The sequence below is a fragment of the Molothrus ater genome, chromosome 3 (genome assembly GCF_012460135.2).
Source record: "Molothrus ater isolate BHLD 08-10-18 breed brown headed cowbird chromosome 3, BPBGC_Mater_1.1, whole genome shotgun sequence".
Lineage (NCBI taxonomy): Eukaryota > Metazoa > Chordata > Aves > Passeriformes > Icteridae > Molothrus > Molothrus ater.
Window position 1 is genome coordinate 32,517,311 of NC_050480.2, and position 20,782 is coordinate 32,538,092.

At 35.6% G+C, this 20,782-nt stretch overlaps 1 protein-coding gene across 1 annotated transcript in view; it reads right to left on the minus strand.

Annotated features, from left to right (window-relative positions):
* Positions 1-20,782, minus strand: part of ADSS2 (adenylosuccinate synthase 2) — a 37,201-nt gene that overhangs the window by 4,578 nt on the left and 11,841 nt on the right. The window contains exons 2-11 of the mRNA XM_036380278.1: positions 17,691-17,793; positions 15,286-15,354; positions 14,492-14,542; positions 12,187-12,253; positions 9,091-9,198; positions 8,733-8,814; positions 6,925-7,051; positions 4,011-4,165; positions 3,469-3,593; positions 2,420-2,517 (exon numbers count right to left, since the gene is read on the minus strand). Coding sequence (XP_036236171.1) covers positions 2,420-2,517; positions 3,469-3,593; positions 4,011-4,165; positions 6,925-7,051; positions 8,733-8,814; positions 9,091-9,198; positions 12,187-12,253; positions 14,492-14,542; positions 15,286-15,354; positions 17,691-17,793 — 985 coding nt within the window. The remainder of the gene's footprint in view (positions 1-2,419; positions 2,518-3,468; positions 3,594-4,010; positions 4,166-6,924; positions 7,052-8,732; positions 8,815-9,090; positions 9,199-12,186; positions 12,254-14,491; positions 14,543-15,285; positions 15,355-17,690; positions 17,794-20,782) is intronic.

Genomic DNA, 20,782 nt, shown 5'->3' on the forward strand with positions numbered 1-20,782 from the left:
CAATAGCTTTCACATTCTTTTTTAACTGATTAGCTCAAAGCTAGCAGGAAGTTCTGTCTTCCATAAACTCCCACCACTGGCCAGCAAAAGACTACAGCCTCAGTAACAGCAACTGAAGGCAGCCATAAATTCACAAGACATTTTAGGTTCCTGCTTAAGAGGCAATTATGAAATGCACACAGAAAGATAAGCTAAAAAACTCCGAGTGAGACTCATATGATTCTCCAATCCAGGTGGAAAAAGGAACAAAATATGAAACATGGCATGCTTTTCCTGAGATGGTGGGTACTGTGTGTGATTCTAATTTAGAGACAGTCATTTCACAAGAAGGGTAAATCATGAACATCTCCAAGACAGTGGGAGGGTAGGAAGGGGAGAGAGAAAGACAAAGTCTGCCAGTGAGAGCTTCCCAGACTAGTTTTCTTCTAAATTAAATTTCAATGTCAGTGGCACGTTTGAAAAAAAAAAATTATACAAGCACACAGCATGCAGAAATGCAGACATCAGAAACAGTCTAATGGTCTGCAAAACACAAAGTGGGAATAAAGTTACCTTTTATTTTTTATGCCAGGGGCAGGGGTTAACTGCAGCATGTGTGCTGAAAATGCTGCCAAATGTTGAGGAGTATAGCAAAGAGAAGTGTGGAACATAGAGGCACTGTGAGAGACAGCATCTTCCAGCTTACCAGAAGCTCAGCTCAAACTCCTTCCTGATGCTTTAAGGAAGACAGCATGTCAACAGCTTCTACTAAAGTTCTACCAGAATTCTTAATTGTTCATACAGTAAAGAAAAATACAGGCAGGAGAGCCACATTGTGCTGCTATGACTGAAGGTCAGCTGTTACCTAAGGGTACACACAGGGAACAAAGTCTGCTAACTCAAGAGTTCTATCTAAAAAGATTCTGGCCCTGAGACATACAATAAATGAAAAAAACCCCACAAATTACTGACATCTTAGTACTGTACAACATGGCCACCTGCTTATGTCATCTTTAAGGATGGACTGCCAGAAAAGATTTTCCTGGCTTGAGCACAACATCATACGACAGGCTACAGCAAAAGCACTTACTGAGTAGTTCTCAATTCAAATGTGCAACCTCCATTATGTTCAAAGGCCATTTCAGGTAAACACAAATGTCCCTAATGTTTTGATATGAGTACCAATCAGGTAATATCTGAGTCTTAAAAAGGGAAAAGCATTCCATGGTTTAATGCAAGACAAGTACTACATTTCCTGAATCAAAGTCATTCAGCATGCATTCAGACTGGAACTAGCACTTTTGTTTGAAGATTTTGGACAGCAAATCAGTTAGAAAACTCCCACAAGCACACAAAGAAACAAAAGAATTTTTTTTTTAATTCCTAATGAATTACTCTTAACAGATACGTGCTATTTTCAAGGACAAGTGGCACATCATCACTTATTCCTTTACACATAATTACATCTTTGTACTACATAAATCCTGCTGTGAGTTGTATCCAATTATTATAGTTGATCTCCTCACCCTCAAGAAGTTCTCTGATGATGATGATATCACATGAAAAATTGTAACCTGTAACCAGCCTCTAACGCTCAAGTACCAATTAGAATGAAAATGGGCATATATGTGCACATTATGAATATCAAAAAGCCCAATCTTTAGTACTGTTTTATGTTCTTCCTTTTTTTCTGCAGTATGCCTAACTATCACAAACTGAACATGACACATTATCTACAAAAACACTGGCTTGTGGTATTTGAATATTGTAAAATCTAGGTACACTCTTCAAGTAAAAACAAACACTGTCCTCCTCAGGAACTACAGTTTCTATCACACTAAGCTAATGTACATTGGTCATGCATTAGGAAATACTCTTACTTTCACCTACACTAGTTGTTACTTTCTTGCCCCACCCCTTGTCCCTCTTTTACACTGTGTAGCTTTTGTAGGTTTTTGGCTGGTCCATGAATCATTAAAGGGAAGTGAACTGTTAGAAATGTAACAGAAGAAAAGAAAAACTAGGCTTTTCAACAGAACCAGTTCTCTTATGGGGGTCATTGCATGCTTAAATGAAGAGCTGGCCTGCTAATAATGGGCATCAATACAGTAGTGGAACAAGATAAAAGTTTAGAGTATGAAACAAGCTTCCAATTTAGCTTGAAGGTGATGCAGGCTGTATAAAATAAAAAGGACAAGTAGTAACATATATAGCTATTTGAATCTTGCTAGTAGACAAAATTCAGTATTTGGTACAGGTATCTTTTAAGGGCAGGTACTGGTGTGGTAAAAGATATGTCTGGTGCATCTGGAAGACATGAATAGCTTGATGCTGAAGTAAGATATTGCTCTTTTAAGTTTTACAAGTAGAAGTCAAATGCATTTAAAAGTACCACGTTACATTTCACCAAAATCTAAAATTTTTAAATAAGCAGTCTTACCAGGAAAATGAGGTATGATTTCACCATCTAGTTTGTATGCAACACCAACTTTGATTTCTGGAAATACATCCAAGATGTCCAATTTGGTAAGTGCCAATCTATAAAGAAACATTACTCTGGTTAAACAAGTCCAAAAACCCTTGAATCTTATCACATTGTTAAAAAAAATCAAACAAAATTGACTCCTCCAACGAATTTTATTGCTTTAAGAAAGTATCTCATATGGCACTAATCTGTTAGCTGGTCTGACTTAAAAAAAACACCCCAAACCAAAAAACAAACAACCTCTGAAACAAGACAACAGCAACAAAAAAGGATAAACACAGTTTTTCTTGCATCCTTCGATCTAGTACTACATGAAAATACCCAAAAAATCAAAGAACAGGCATTCTCCAATTGAATGAATTTGTCTGCAGCTTTAAGTATTATAATTTTAATTGGTGAGGGTGCTGCCAAGATACCTAACCATTTAAGGTATAACCATTTAAGATGACCATTTCATTGCATAATGCCTGTTGGTCTCTGTTCCTGTCCTACAGCAAAGACAAAAAAATAATCAAACACTGGCTCTACAAATACCTGGCTACATCTTATTTAAAACAAAACCCACAAAGAACAAGAAAAACAGAAGTATTTAAATAAAATATGTATTTACACTATTTGATCTGCTAGAAATTTTATACCAGTTTGTGTCAGGCACCCATCTTTTATTTTGATTAACATCCCAAAGACATATCTGTATTTTTAATACTTACACATACTACTAGAGATACTGATGGTTTCCCATCTATGTTATTTTGAAGACAAACTAACAAAAGAAATCTCCATAAAGAAAGGAGAGAAAATCTACATCTATGAAAATATCAAATGTAAAAATATTTCATTATATGAAAAACAAGGAACAGCTAATTTATCAAAATATCAAAACAATCAACAGATCAATATTAACAGTGCAAATGTTACTAACTGGTATATGCACAATTTACAGTAATCTACAGCATTTCATGATTTTCTGTCAAGTTGCCAGCAAAGCTCAACAAACAACTCACGCAGTAAATCCATTAATCATATAGACATATCGGAGTGAGACAAGGTCCAGCCAGCCACATCTTCTCTTCCTACCAGTGGTAACACCAAACTCTTTGCCTCTCTGTTGCAGCAATTCTCCAATTTCCTAACAAAGAGTAAGACACATCAGCATGTGGGCTTCTTTGATATGCAACACGTGATGCAGGTGTTTACTTAACATTTTACATACATTGTAAATTACCTTTAAAGTCCTTCCCCCAGTTTTTCACAATGCTGTCCACTTGGATGAAGACAGCAATACAAAATGTTCTTTCTAATTCAAGAGAACGATTTTTAGGCAAACTTGGCAAAATTTGTTCCTCCTCTAACCTTCTATTCCACAGAAATATCTAAGAAAGTTGCAATCATGTTTGGCAATCCTGTAAGCTCAGTCTAGAATCAGAAGATTGAGACATCCAAACACATTGTCACTTACCATTGCTAACACTGACTTAATAAAATTCAGACAAGACACACCAAGTTATTTCACCCAGCAGGTCACACCTGAGGCTGCAATACTCACGTTATCCTGTTCTGTAGGAAAGGCACCAATTCCAACCCTGGTTGTGTAGGCTTTCACCACCCCGTACACTTCCCCCACGTTCTGCGGCGGCATGCCCAGTCCTGTGCACACACCTCCAACTGTGCAGTTTGATGAAGTCACAAAAGGATATGTGCCTATTAAAGACCAAAACATTTGGTTTAGGAAATTATTAAAAGACTGGGTTTAAGCCGTTTTTTCAAAAAAGTCTAACCTGGTGAGAGACAGTACTTGCACTGCACTTACCTAGATTTTACAACACTCAAAATCAAAACACACAATAAATGTATTTTACAGTCAAGAACACATTAAGTCAGCTCTTAGTTTTGTATGTACATTATCTGATCCACCTTCATTTGAAAAGGTAAAAATCTTACTACTTCAACTGGTAAAAATGTACTACATAACAATTCTGAATGATCGGACAGGTAAAAAACTGGAGTAAGACACCAGAAAAACACGCCTTGCTTTTTTACACTAAATAAACTCACTAATTGATGCAAAAATTTGAAGGGAGACTCTTAAGAAAACAGTATTAAAAGTTTAGAGAATGGAGATTTACTGTTTTTAATCTTTGGAGGAAAAATAAAATACAAACTCTACAAACCAATCAGCACATTATAAGGATAAGAAATTGCAATGAAATGCAGAGTTCTGGAAAGAACAACTTTGTTTGCATAATCAAATGAAAAAAGATCTTTAAAAAAAGAAGACGACAAGAATACAGTCTAGTAGTACAGGTCTGTCTCTAGTTAAATATTCAGCTGTCATTTAAAATGCAGCCTGGACTGCAAAGAAGAGACTTGAATATCTCAAAATCCTTAGGTTTATACCTTTTATTATTAAGTATGGCAAATGAAACTGAGCATGCCAGTCCCCAGCTGAATTGTGAACAAATACTTCAGCCTCACTATAACTGCGCATAAGCAAGACACTTCTACCTGTTGTGTCAGACTTTTTTTGTACGTCTTTTGATATGAATCAGAGATAGGTAAGAGAGGAACAACCAAGACAAAAGGAATTAAAAGCAATACAGTTCTTTCAGCAATATACACATCTGTACAAAGTCAAAAATCCTTCAGAGACTGATCAGTGAGATTTCACAGATTAGCTTCAGGTATCTCAAATCACTCCAGAGACAGATCCAGGCTTACAGGTGATACCTAACAGCAGTTTGCAAGCATTAATCAATCAGTTTTTAATCTTAGAACACAGTAGTAAAACTTTTCTTAGTACTTACAAGTGAATATAGCCAGTGGATGTCAAAACCAGAGTCAATGAACAGTTGTTACTCACTTTCACCTCCCAGTCTGATATATTTACATTGCTTTGTCATTACTCTGTGCTTAAAAACACAGAAAACCACACATCCCCACACCTGCCCCCCCATTCCCAGACAAATGCACACGTGAGCTTCATTATAGGCTCCAGGAAAGTGGGATGGACTGCAAGCCTGGGGATTTACTATCCTCACAGCCAATAGACACACATTCACAAAACTCACTTCAATATTAAGATTTCTATGCAACAAAGCACAGACAACAGCCTCATTCAGAATGATTAATAATCAAACTGGCAGTGCCAAACCTTTTGACTAGGGCTTGTCTATTGTTAACACAAGTTCCCAATCCACTGATGGTATCTACCTATGGAGAACAGATTTTCTCATGTGTTTGGCTCTCACAGCAGACGCAGGAAAAAAATCAAACTAATCTGAACAACTCTGCATGTATTATAGATATACCTGATGTGTTTCAGACTGCCTGAACCTTCTATTTACATGAAATCCAAAATACTCACCATTTACAAGAAAACAACCCCCCTTCATAGACTTTTTTGTAAATATCTCAGTTTTGCATCAAAGATTTCCCTGTGACAAGTATATCTGAAGACTTCTTTCCTCTTTTTTTGTCTTGTAAAAGAAGGATGTGTCTTCTAATACTCAATTATGAGAAAGTTTGGTGCTTGTACTTACAGAGACTAATCTAAGACACATCTTACTCTTAAAATAAGAGGCTTTCAGACTGAGTATGTTTGAAAATGCCCAATACCACAACTCATATTGGTTGAAAGCTGAGTGCATGCCAGTTTCATAATTGTTTTACAGCAGTCCTTATAGGCTTCCATTTCAGGTGTTAGCATCTTCCTAACAATAAAAATGATGCTGTTACAAGGCCAGTGAGACTGAAGAAAAATGTGACAAAATGCAGGAGCCAATCACACAGGCTCACCAAGTGGCAGATTATCTGACGTTATAACGTAATAACCAAACAATCCTCCCATTAAAAAAAGGGTAGCTTCTGCTACCTAGAATCTTCTAATTTATTAGAAAACTTACAGTGTTTTAAGAAAAACTGCATAATTTTAGTATCAAATAGATTGGGGTAATCTTTTCAGTCTTTCCTCATTAGCAATCCAGATTACCAACACTTTTCCCAACAATGTGAAACAATGGAAAACTGAGTGTTATCTAAAGACCTTCATTAAAAAGCAAGCTGATTTTTCAAATGTCAAGCAGTATTTTGCATATATGCTTTGCCTCTCAAAGCTCTCCATTTTTATTCTCAAGTGATTTCCACAGATGTAAAAAACAGTGAGTGATTTCATTTACAACTTAGAGATGCTGAAGTAATAGCTACACTCTAAGAGGAGCTACTTGATCTTTAATGCCATTCAAATTATTACTCTTGGGAGAATCTACAGCTTTTTGAAATAATTTAATTAACAACCCACTCACCCACCCCTGTATTATTTCCTAGTCATAAGAGTGCTGTTCTTCCAAAACAAAAACAACTTCTGCCATGAGAACAGCTTATAACAGGAGAGTTTATATTTAATGTTCCTTTTTTACAATGCAAGTGTATATCAATATGTGTCTCAAAAAGACCATACCTACCAAAATCTATGTCCAGCAGTGCTGCATTTGCACCTTCAACTAAGATCTTCTTTGGTGGTCCATGTAAAGCCTCATACATGAAATAAACACCATCCCTTACCATTGGTTTTACTTTTTCCATGTAGCCCTGAATAACACAAAAGACTATTGTATAGTATAATTTCATTATGATAAAGGCAGCCAGAGTAGAATTGCTATTGTTCCCTCATAAAAATGCTCATATTCCTTTTGAAGAAGAAAAGCAAACAAAGAAATGTTAAATATGCCACAATGTGAACAAAGGGAGGAAGAATGTGAAATTCAGATTCACACAACAGATATGTACACCCTCCCTAAGGGGAAAGAAAAAAGGGGGAAGGATAAGGAGGAAAGAAAAATCCAAACTTCTGAAAGCTTTAGAAACATTCAAAGCATGAGAATTATCACTGTATTGTATTCGGTCTTCTATTTCCAAGTGTTCAAAATGTCTCTCCCAAAACCTGCATGTAGGGAGTTCAGCTTCTGGCCATCTGCAGCTAACAAATGCACACAAGTGTGAGCTATAATTTTTAAGTAAAAGTGAAGTTATTTATTGGAATTCAGCATCAAATGCCTGAATGCCACTGAGTAGCTGGATGCAAGAAGCCAATAATGTTCAGATTATCACTTGGTACACAGCCTTTCTCCATGAGAACACATGGAAGTTCTCATTTTAACAATTTACTCCACGTGAAATGTAACACTTTGCCTTTCAGAGTGGAATCAAGTGCATTAGCATAAGACAAGTAATTTTCTTCAAGCTACAAATATGTGTGATGTTTCCACCTTAACAAGGAGTTTCAGATAGTCCATAATCCTGAACTGCTTTAAGTAAACTATAAAGCATTATGAAGTAATCAACTGAAACTGGTTTCTAGACCTACAAACTAATAAAAATACAACACCACATGTGCAACCGGCTTTACTTAAAGTAAAGCAAACAGAAGTGCTAAGAACTCCAATTTTTCTACTATAGAGCTGTAAGAATTAAAGGTAGAGAAAGGATGATTTCTTTGGCCTGATTTTCTTAAAGAATTATCATGTAATTGTGTGTGCCCTCCTTGTTCCCCACACATCTCAGTGGTTTTAAACAATGTCATATTTGGTTGACATTTTAAGGGTTAAAAAAAATCTCATGCAGGTTTCTACAAGAAGCACGAATAAAAAGGTTGGGTAGAACAGTAAGACACCTCACAAGATTTTCACATAACTTGGATGCTGTGCAAATAAAACCTAATACCAGAGAGGAAACTCTCAACTGTCCCAACCTCAGGGAAAACATTAAATCAGAATTCATTATTAACCATAGGACTAGTTCGCTGGCAATCAGGCTTCATTAGCTCTGCTACTATCAATTTCCATTTTTCTGTGTTGCTAGACAGTATTTTTTTTACAAGTTATTACTTTGAAAAACTATTTACTTCAATTCTTAACTTTCTGAGACAAGGGCTTAACATTCTGCTTTACAACGAAACATACTTGCCCCACCTAAAATCCTGGTTTTTCTCCTAGACTGTATGTTTGAGTAGAAGTAAGTCAAGAAGATATCACCCCATACAACCCTTTTTCTTAAAATTTGAGTATCTCTCTTGAAAGTAAGTTTTGAAACATAAAACAGGGCCAAGAGTGTCCTTAAGGATAGCAGCAGACTCTGCAGCACTGATACACATGGTTTCCCATGACACAGTCTAACTCCTCACACAAGCACAAGCATCAGTCACGCCAAGGGACATACATATCACTAACTGCACACACTGATTATATAATCAGAGAGACAGAAGCAGGCTTACCTTCAGCTTTTCCAATTCCCCTTCAATATCTATTTTTAAGGTAGGATATATTGCTTTGTACTGATTGGCTAAGACTTTGAACCTGAAAGGCAAAAATGCTTGACTGAGGTTTCTGTTGTTTTCTTCCCACCAACCCTTGATTTTTACTCATTACATATCTGCAGTTATTCGGTAATTTAACCATTTCAAACAATGAATTATGATAATTATGATTGTATAATTTAATAAAAAAGTTTATATTTTTTTTATTTTAAAAGAACTTTTAATTAAGAAAATTAACAGGAACCAGATGTAATTTCTTACACAGGGTACTATCCAGAAACTGAAAACTCTGCTTACAGCTGTGTACAGTAATTACCTCTCAGAAAAGTCATCAAAATCAGAAACAAGATCACACATTCTGAGTCCACTTCGAGCTGCCTTTGAAGAATATACTGGACCAATTCCTTTTTTGGTAGTTCCCAGACTTTGAAAAGATAATAATAAAGAGTTATTGATATAAAGGTGTTTTTTCTCTAAAGCTATTCCATCATTAGCATAAAATGAAATGCCATTAATTGTGAGCATTTAACCTTGCTTCAAGCATTTAAAACAAAAGATATTTTTAGGATGCAATCTAGTGTCAGAATATCTGTTTATACAAGCAAATATGTTCATCTTCTACATACTTCTGTTTTTAAACCAATAATTTTTTGTACTTTAGTGAATGCTTATATATTTATTTTTACACAATTCTAAAATTTTTACTTAAGGAACCAAATGTCAAGAAAACATTCTTCAGTATTATGAACGAAACTAAATAAACATCTTCCTAAAACACTGTCCTGAAAACCTAAAGAAAGTCCTCTCTAAAGCAACAGGACAAAGAGTATGGATTTTATGTTTGTGTGTAAGAAATATTTCATTTCATTCTAAATACCTCAGCTGGAGCTAGGAAAACAGAAGACACTGCCAAACATCCAAAAGTGACAGAGACACTCAAAATGCTCTATGTTAAGAGTTCAGGCATAGATTTTCCACTGTAGCTGATTCTGAAAAACTGAATTCTTTTTCTTACCCTTACCTGCCCTTACCCCCAAAAAGCCTTTTCCAGTTTAAGTCCTGATGATATAAAATTTGCTTGCACTGACTTTACTGTGAGAGAAGTACAGCTACTTCAGAGAATGTCTTCTGCAAGAGTCATGCTAAGTAGCTATCAAAATGGAGCCAAACTGTACTCAGCACAGGCAGATTATCAAATATCTTCCCCATCATGCTCAATACATTAAGTAACTTTTTAAGGAGAAGTGAACAGGTCTGCAAAATTTTCAGAAGTGTGCTACATGTTGCTAAGCTTAATTATGCACCTAGTTTAACTGGTTTGGGTTCTTCCCCCACCACAATCAGGCACAGACTCTTCTTCAGTTATAAATTCTGCATATGCAGAGTGTCCCATAGTTCTTCTATACCATACCATAACTCAGTTTAAGAGGGCCTTCAGGTAAAGTAGGAGGCACAGGTCATATCAAAACTTTATGATATTGAGTATCACTTGATATGTGAGTGAACAGAAATACAGCTCATACTAAGTATATAACTCCTTAGCAGTTTGGATTAGATTCAAAAATACCTTGGAAAAAAACTTCAATTCTTCCAATTAGATTCAATACCAAGTAATCTCACTCAGGGAGTGATGTTTACCTCCAGTCCAAAAAAAAACCAAACAACATTCTAATGAACTTTGCACCACACTGTATCATTTAACCAGACCAGGACACTGTGGCTTAAACAACTGACTCTAGCCTCCAGCCTCCACCCCAATTCACACACTCCACAGAGAGAAGGGTTGGTTTCCATTTATTTTCTTTCATTAAGACACACCAATTAATAAAAAAGTTGTCAGAAGACTGTACTTACCAAAGCTAAAACAACTGTATAAGCAGAATACACTGTATTAGTTTTTTAGATTAGATTGTATTAGGTTTTTCTATAACCTTTCTGCAAGGGAAGCTACATGATGAGCCTTATTGGTGATGGTTTTTGAGCTACATTAGACCAAGCAAAAGCATCCAGTTAAAATAAAAAATAAACTGAACATTTAGAATGGTAATTCTAATGGTAATAGTTCAAAGGCTTAGGCACAAGAGAATTTTAACACCAACCATAGCACATAGTCAATCTGCAGTAAGATATGCCAGCAGACTATTTTAATTCCTTGTCCCCAACAAACAAGAGACTGTGATAGCCTGTTCTTAGCCAGCCTGTAGTACTACTTTCCTCATTACAGTTGTTTAGCCTTAAAATTTAGGAGGAAATAGGGTAATTTTAACAAGCTTGAAAATTCTATGTTGTAGAATATCAAGACCTCCACAGAAAGAAGAAATTTAGCACTTTTAAGAGTGACTTAAGGTTTTTTCCTTTGAATGTAACTTTTCTCCTGGGTTTTTTTAAAAGCTATTTAATCTGGTTTTCCCTAATAATCTTTAATAACCAATAGAGTAATGCCTTCTCTCAAGTAACTGATTTGATTGACAGTGTTTTTAACTGTAAATATTGTCATATAGCAATTTTAGCTTGTGCCCCATAAATATTGATGAATAGCTGATACACACTGATAATAGCTCATTAAAATAAGAATATTCTTCCATATCTATCTATATGTTCTGTTTGCTTTTTAAATCCTAAACCACCAGGTAACAAGAGAGCTGGTACAGTGCAGACAAATGTGAAAATGATTCCTTGTAAAAATCATTGACAAATCTTCACTCAATGGCTTCAACCTGTGTGAAGCAAGATACACCCAAATCAGACACTCTCTTAAAGCTTATTATCATGGATGAAACATTTTTCAGATGAGTATGTCCCAATTACTTTTCATCTATGCGATCTCTCTTTTTGGAAGGTCTTCTAAGTTTACTGTTATTTGAGAAGTCCATAGCACTACACTGCTCCCCAGCTGTAGACAGGTCACTGTTAATTCTGCCAGCTTTTTCCCCAGCCCCAATAACTAGTGACCAACTTGGAAAGCACAAGTTAAAAAACTTAGCAAGATAGTTTCTAAAAGTTTCGAAAGCTTCAGAAAGTCAGTAGCATTCTGTAGAAGACAATGGGAACAGCTACATGCACCTTCAGTTATTTGGAGATGCCAAAGGGGTTCTTCATATTCATAAAGAGAAATACATTTATATAGAAACAAATACCTCCAGTAAACAATTAAAACACTAGGAAGCAGAAACTAGCAAATTAACAACTAGAAACCTTTTCATAAGGCAGAATAAAAAGACAGAGCCCTTTAATTAAGCATATAATCTTTCACTGGAAGATAAAAGTGTAAAAAATAATCCCTGCATAGTCCACATTCAAGAGTCACATGGATAATTTTTTTTAACCCACTGACCAAGCAAAACAGAGATTCAATGAATTAAGTCCTGTTTGTACAAAGTCATCCCATGTTTGACAAAATAAAACCACCTACTTCTTTCCTGCTTGTTCTTGCCTCTGTTGTTCTTGGATGCCATCAGCAGCTTGGTGAAAATCAAACACTAAGAAAATAAAATAACTTAAGTTGAAAATGTGTGAAACAAATTATATCAGCAATGATTACTTCAGACCAACTCTGTTTACCAATGTGGAAAATAAATATGCACACTGAAGTAAGGCAAATAAAATAACAGGAGTTTTTTCTTTCCTTTTACATTTTTTCACAGGGAAGAGTTCTAAGTTTTTTCAGAGACTTTTTAAAAAGTGTTTATTTTGTAGAATATTTGCAAAGTGAGTATGCATGTCCCACAGAATAACTAAGCCATTTTGGCTTTGTAGTGGCCCCAAAGAATGTATGGATAAACGAAGAAAAAATGTAGTTAAAAAAAAATCCTGGAAATAGGATACAGTAAAAAAGAAAGGTCATACTGCTAAAATTCAGGTGAGACCTGAAAGTTAACATTCTCACCCATTGTACAGATTTCTTAAACAATTTTAGGCAACATCAATTAAAACACATTTGAAAATAGAAAAGCTCCTACGAATGTCTGCTATGTCAACAGAAGTCAACTTCATAAGGCCCCTGTGTTTTTAAGCATTATATTGTTATTAATTATAAAGATTATGCAAAGTATCCCTTGTATCAGTACTTTGTCTACCATAAAAGAAACAAAAAACCAAAACAGAACAACAAAACTCAAAAGACACGCAAACATCCACGGCCCCACCCCCCCACATCCCCAAAATCGAACAAGACTCGTGTCAAATACAAAGACTGGTGGGCTGGTGCACAGCTTATAGGCTAACAGAATTAATTTAACTGGTTTTCTTAAGCACTATTTCCTGAAAGTTAAAAACTATCTACACATTGCACAGGAAAGAGCCATGTAATAAAGTATGTTAATCTCTCCAGACAAAGAGTGGTTTTCCTGTTTGCCTTACCGATTTGGCTTTGTGTTTATTTCCATGCATTCCCGTATTTTAAAGAATTACATCATGCCCAGAAGTGTGAACCTACCTTTAGCTGATCTGTTGTTACAGACTAATCATTCAGAGATCAATACCCATTTTAGAGAAGACATTTTTATCATGGTAACAGACTTTCAAATTGTCATCAAAACTTTCTAAATAAGGGCATTATGAAAGCTCATTTCCATGAAGAGGTTAAATGATTATGAGTGACAGCAATTGGTCCTTTTTACTCACAATCTGTTTAATTATGAAAAATTCACAGCACTGCCATTGCAATATAATCACCACACAACAGTTTTTGTAGTAATCGAGCAATTTCCAAATAATTCACCTACAGAATTATCAGAAAAGATACTGGTAACTTAGAAACAATTACTCAACTATTTCAATCTCATTCGTTACTCCGAACTAAAAACATATTTACTTTGAAATAAATGTCAATAAGGTCACTCACTAAGCTATTCCAGATTGGTGTAAAAAACAAAACAAGCAAAACCAAATAAAGTGAAACCAAAAGCAAAACTGTTTTCCCCCTGTGTTACAAGCTTTTATTTTATAAAGTCCTAAACAGTTTGAATCTTCAGAAAATTACTTCAGAGGCAGCAGTAATGTTATAATATCTATAGAGCTAATCTAAAGGATGAATTTATGCCATAAAGATGTAATAGTAGTGGTACAGGAAGAGCTTTTAAACCTCTGTGTTGGTGGATTGGACTCGATACTATTTTACTTCAGGCTTTGAACTGCAGTGCTGTCTCAAGCATAGGCTGGATTCAGTGCTTCTCTGATGAGCTCCTCCCAAGGAGGGCAGCCATTCTCTTCATCCCTACAGAGTCCTTCCCACTAAATCTCCTCTAGGAAACAAGTGGCAATTTCCTTGGTAGGGAGATCATCAGCTTCAAGTCACACCAGGTCACCTGATTTCCCAGCAGAACTGCTACTGTGAGCAGCACCACTTTTCACCAAAAGGGGAACGAATCCTGAGTCAAGTCACTGCTCAGTGCTTTCGGAACTGCTCCATGCTTCTGACTTAAAAAGTGAACCTGCTTTCCTGCCTAGGTGATGCTTATGGAATAGGATTTAAAAAAATACCACTAGAACATAAACCTGGGAGGATTCTGAGTGATTTTTTTTTCTAGGACCTTCAAGAAATCAAAGCAACCCAGGGAGACCTAAGAGATCCAAAGAAAAGGACCTATATAAAAAGATGGCTAAAAATTATCACACTTTTACTGCCACAAAAAGTCCATAAAAAGCAAAAATTAACAAAAAAGCCACCAAAAAAAACAACAAAAACACCAAAAAACAAACAACAAACAGGAACTTACCAATATGAGCCCTGTCAGAAATTATTAGTCTCTTTTCCCAGCCTTCCAGTCCTTTAAAGGCAAAATGAAATAGTTTAAATTATGTTTTGTATAGCATTTTTGTTCTTCTGATGTATAAAGTATAAATACTTTTCATGCTTAGTCTTCAGTCAATCTATTTTAAGACTGAGCAATCACATTACAGAGAAAAAAAAAGTAATTTAAGTAATTAAAACTTGGCATCAACCTATAAAGCTGAGAAAATCAGACTTATTCTGAAGAAGAATTCAAGCTACTAGCTCTTCAATTTTAGCAACAACTAGTAGCTCTTTTGGTTCTGAATAATCTAGACCATTGATTTTTCCCATTTCTAGGAGCCTGCTGCCAAGCATAGCTACAGACATAACCTGAAGTATCCAAAAACTGAGTTCTGAATCAAGAAGTGATTACCAGAGCACCTCTTTACATTAACATGGTCGAAGTGTACACCAATATTCTAAGAAGTAGAATGACTTTGAACAGGTTAACACATTTAAAAAAGCAATTTCACTTCTTAAATTCACTTTTTTAAGCAAAGAAAAATATCTTCAGACAATTCGGATTTAGATTATATTCTGAAACTGTACAGAGATTCCTTTTATCTGCCTTCCCATGAGGGCTCTGGCACTTACAGCAAGATTACTGTCAGAAAGCAACAGCTAAAAGGAGTTGTGGAAAAATACATTGTATGTAACCTCTACAGAGGTATCCTCCATCTAAATAATTTGAGTAGTGTGCCACAAACTATTTTAAAAGTACTATCTTCAAATTCTCACCTTTTCCTTTCTTTAAGTTTTTTTCAGCTTCTTCAAAGAGTCCTGGCAAATGAATAACAACACCATTTCCTGAAGAAAATCATTATATAAAATTTAATTAATTATGTTGAGCATGAGAAAAAATATTTCAAACAGTTCAAAGACACTTCATATACTGTGTGCAGAGCATTTTAAGTTCTTTAACTTACTGCAATTTTGATTCTTAGGAATTTGTCTAAGCCAGATTTGCTCCTAAAGTATGCATTTCTACCTACATGTATTGAATCTTCCTAATAAATGCAACAAACTTTCAATTTAGACCAGTACAAACAGGAACAGAATCGTAGAACGGTCTGAAATCCAACTTCCTCTTTCTCATATCTAAAATTAACTTCCTTCTTCGTAATTCACTTTAATAAGCTTATTGCTTTCTAAAAGCTTGGTACATTATAAACACTAGCATCCTTGCAGGCACTTTTTTGCTGTAAACAGACACAAAATATTTTGTACATAGAGGTGTGACTGTTAAGAGACCAGCAAAAACAACAGAGGAAAAAGCCCTACCAAAAGCAAGCTCACCTTCCTACAGCTGTCACATTGCTCAAAAAAACACTGCTAGTTCATACAATTAACCAGCATCACTGAGTGCCTAGGAAGGAGCATTCTCACAGCAAAACTGAACCATCTTAAGGCCATACCAAACTCAGTAGATTCAAAGCTACCAGTAGAACATCTAGCTGAAGAAGGGATCTGCCATCCAAAACTATTTGCATATCACCTAATTTCACACAGATAAAAGCATTCTACACATCAAAACACAAAGTATTTTAAGATTTCTTCACTATTACCTTCATGATGCAGTCCTAAACAATAGGAATACTCTACTTGAATACTCAATCACTTTGCCCTTATCCTTTTTAAAAGAATCTAGAAAAAGCTTCAGAACAGGCAAGACCAAAAGACAGAAGAGAGAGGCAAGAGGATTTGTAACAAGTTCTGTCCCAACTACTGTATTGTTAAAGGATGGGGGCCTTCCTATTCAACCAAGTCTGCCAAAGAACACAAGGCAAATGGGCATCCTTTTTTTACTGTTTTCAAGTAATAACCTTAAGAAACAGAGTACAGTAACATCAAAAGAGAATAGAAGTAGTATCATCTGCCTCAGCCCTCAAAACTAGGAAGAGTTAACATCCCAAACTTCCCATCATCAACAGGGATCTATTTCCATGCCCACTGGCTCCATTTCTGTAGAAGTATTAGGCAGGACAAGTTGATCCATAACTATCCCATTATCAAGTCACAATGTAACAGCTGAAAATTAACCACCAAATCCCATCAAGTAGAGATTTACTGCTGACAGAGTATACAGTCACTACCAGCTGGACTATTTATGAATCAAGTAACTCGTGACAGAGGCTCTTCAGCTGCTCTTTAGCAAACTGTCAATGACCACTTGCTCTTGGCATATATACCAAGCTGAAAGGCAAGACTGCAAAGCAATGAGATCCAGGAAGCAGTGACAGGAAAAGCAAGGCAACAGAATCCTGACTTGGAGAAGTACTCTGTGTAAGAGACAGGAGCTCTAGGCTATCAAAGGAGCAACATGGATGTGTTGCTAAGTCATTGCCTTTAGTGACCCAGAGACCCAACCTGTTTGGTGAAACAGCACTCAAGCACAAAGATAGTTATAATGGTGTGTATATGTTTTATGTTCACCTTCATTTTTAGAAGGAAATTCTATGGGCTACACCACATTATTAAGTAGGTTGGCCATCCAAGTAATCCAAAGAAAAAAAACCCCAACCATGAAGGATTGGAAACAGGATTCCAAGGGAGAAAAGTTTTTTTTTAGGGACAACAGACTCAATAGCCTAAACCCCTCTTCACAAAGCAAACAGATCACAGATCCTGATATCACCTAGTACTGACACTGCCCTAAACCTTCCCATGTAGTCTCCTGAGAGTACTTCTTGGTAAGAACTCAAGAGTGTGTAAGTCTTTTGGATTTAAGCATTCATTTCACAATCCAATAGAAAAGGGAGGGAAGAACTATGGTTCAAAAAGTACTGGTAAATACTTAACAGGGCTAAAGATTAAATGAGAGTGGGGCATTCTGAGAAGAAGAGATAAATGGTAGAGAAAATAAAAGAGAATGGGAGAATGAAGATACACTGGGCACCTAGCTGTTTACATTGGTAGGATAGATAAGAACAAAGGTGAGTTATCCAAGACACAAGAAATTTCTGTAATCCCAACTTCACAAATGAGTAAGGGCAGTATCAGGAAGACAGTAAACCATCTAGGCCCAGGAAAAATTGAAGAAAAAGAATTCTGATCCTGTATGTTCTCAGATACATTTTGTTATTTTAATGTGTCAGAAGTCTGTAACTACAGTGCTGTCTGTTTTTTAGAGATGTCCCACTTACCAATGAATGCAGTGACTTTTGGATTGATGATCCCACTTGGCAGAAGATGAAAGTCATACTCCACAGCATCCACAACAACTGTATGCCCTGCATTATTGCCTCCCTGAGTGGGGACAAAGGGAGAAAAAAAGCATTAACAGTTTTTGACACTAAGGACAAATGAACACACAATATAAAGACCAAGTAAATTGGTTCCACAGTTTTCATTTCTGTTAGTGGCAAAAGAGCATTCAGAGACTTCCCAGGAAATCAGCCAAACTTGTTCTGTCAAACTGGACAATTTCAACATCAGTATTATCTGCCATATAGACTTTGGACAGTGTTTTGGTTCATCAAAGGTACAAAATTGTGGAATGAGATTAAAATATTTGTAAAATCATCAGATATAAATATTCTAGAAACATGCAAACATTTCTAAAAGCCATCATCAGTTTTATTTGTTTTCTTTTACAGTTATGGAAAGTAAAGTATTAAGAGTGGAATTGCAACCTCAGCAAAGTAAAAAAAAAAAAAAAAAACAAACAAATCCCCAGTTAAACTGGGAGTATAAAACCATACAGCTATTGGGATAGGTAAGTGTCATCATCTGGCAATACGCAAGCTTGTTGTTCTGACCTTTGAGTGTTTTTCTATGAATAGTAACCAGTGAAACTACCTAGTTCATTCTATACCTCCTTCCTGATAAGAGAAGTTATGTAACAGTTACAAGTCATTTATGTTAAATACATGTTATGTTAAACATGCTTTTAAGGGGTGAATCTAAAAACAACTAAAACAACTGCCTTTTCCTAAGTTACCAGAAACCATTTACATCAAACTAACACTTTAAACATTTCTAGCACTTTTCATTACAACAAAGAGAGCATTAAGAGATTCATTAAACACTGAAATCCATCTAAAATACTAAAAGAAGCTTGTGACCAAGTCTTAAAGACAGTCAAGAAAGGCTTATGAAACTAAAAAGATTACAAAACAGTTCCCAAATATCCCCAGTTCTTGTTTGCTGTACTTTTGAAAATAAGCTTATACTCTCTTGTGACCCAGTCATTGGTGCAAGACAAGGTTACACACAAAACGGTTCTGTTTGTCATAACCACAGGAACATCCTTTAAAGGCTCCTCACAGCAGAAGTTAAACAAACCACTTCATAGGAAGAAAACCTTAAAGAAAGACTTCTAAGCTGTGACACCTTTCAGCACAAACTGAAGAAAGGCATTATATGAAAAAAAAAATAAACCATAAGAATTATTAATCCATGGAATTATAAATCTGAAATATTTCAGAATATTGTATCACAAAGGAACTTTTCTAAGCAATGGACTCAACAGCTACTCACTACTTCTGTAACATTCACAAAACATGACTCCAATACATAAAGCTGTATCTGACAATACAAATAAAGAGTAGTTGTAGATATCAAACATTTGTGTCAATACACAGACACACCTGCCACAGGTACAAGCCCAATCTCATTGAAGTCAGCAATGAAAATTTTGTAATTTCAGCATTATTTATTTGAGTTCTTGTGACCACTTCACCTCCTCTAAAAAGACAGAAAACTTAAAAACCTTCACCCAACAAAGGAAATGCCTGAGATTAATAAAAGTTTAACTTTTTAAATAACATTGCAGAATTTTTCCATGAACTGAACGTTACCTTGAAGTAGCTGTAAAGATTTTTGGATGCAGATTTTCTCTGCAAGTGATCTGAGTCAATCAGACAATGACAAATTTTCAATTCACAACAAATGAAACACATTTAACCAAGACATAAAGCAGGCTTTTAAAATTTACTCTTTTAAGAAAGTAATAAATGCTCAGGAATAAACTTCCTGTTTGCATTCTTTCTACTCAACAGCTTTAAGGAAGGTTATTTAGCAGTCTACCACTCCACAACTGTGTCATTGATTTAAAAGGATGTTAACTAGATACATTAGCAGATAGATAATTTACAATTATTTTTGAAATGCAATGCTGATACTCCTGAGCTACTGCAAGTTACTCCAAAAGTAGACAATATTTTAAGAACTATTAAGTTATATACTTATATAAAATGCACTAGGTATTTTTTGTAATAAAAGACATTCATTTTCTATTCAATGTTTGAGAAGCTAAGCAAAACAGCACAGTTATGCACTAAAGTATCATTTATAGTCATGTCCTTGTGCTGAAAGTGGTAGTTACCTATTTCCACATGAGATTCCTTCAAATTATTCATTTCTATTAGATTCACTGCTAATATCAGTCTAGACTTTAACATGAGCACTGAAGTGCTTTAAATGAAAATTCAATATATAGGTCTAAGTACAATACTGAAGTACTGAGGTAATAGTCATTTACAAACGGGAAGACAAGTCCAAAGTCTCCCACAGCAGCATAAATAAACTGGACTAACTCATAAATAACACTAACATTAGTGAATGACTATTCATTTGAAATTCTCTACTAGCGACAAGTTAATTTCATGTGTTGCTTCTCAAATTATTTTTAAAAAAAATTTAAAAGATTCTCTTATGTCATGAATGTCAAAAAAAAAAAAACCAACAACAAAACAAAAACAACAAACAACAAAAAAACCCAACAAAAAAACCAAACAAACCACTGGCCACTCTAAAAATTAGATCATGATCAACAATAAATTCTTAGTGTCCTAAAGTTTGCCAAGTTACTAGTGCCATTCAGACATGGCAACCTAATGTTCAGCAGTCACATGTGCCTGAACAAGGTGTACAGCATGCAGCCTCTGACTCTGCTGGTCACAAGAGTGTAACTGCTGACTTCAGGCGGTGTCAAGATTTCATCTTTGCACTGCTGAGTGATGCCAAGGGTGCTGGTTCCATGCTCACTGAAAAATACCCCATGGCTGACAGAATAAAAATGGCATTTTACTTTCTAAACCTTGACTGTTCATGCAACAGAGCTCATGCTTCACCTAGCAGCAAACTACTGGTATATAGTCTGCATGTTTACTGTGAGCAGCTCCACTTTAAGGGATTTTGCTAGAGTAGAGACTAAAGTGGAAAATGTGTGACAAATCAGCATCTTAAGCCATATGAATACTTCAAGGTTTTCAAGAGAGTATTTTCAGATTAG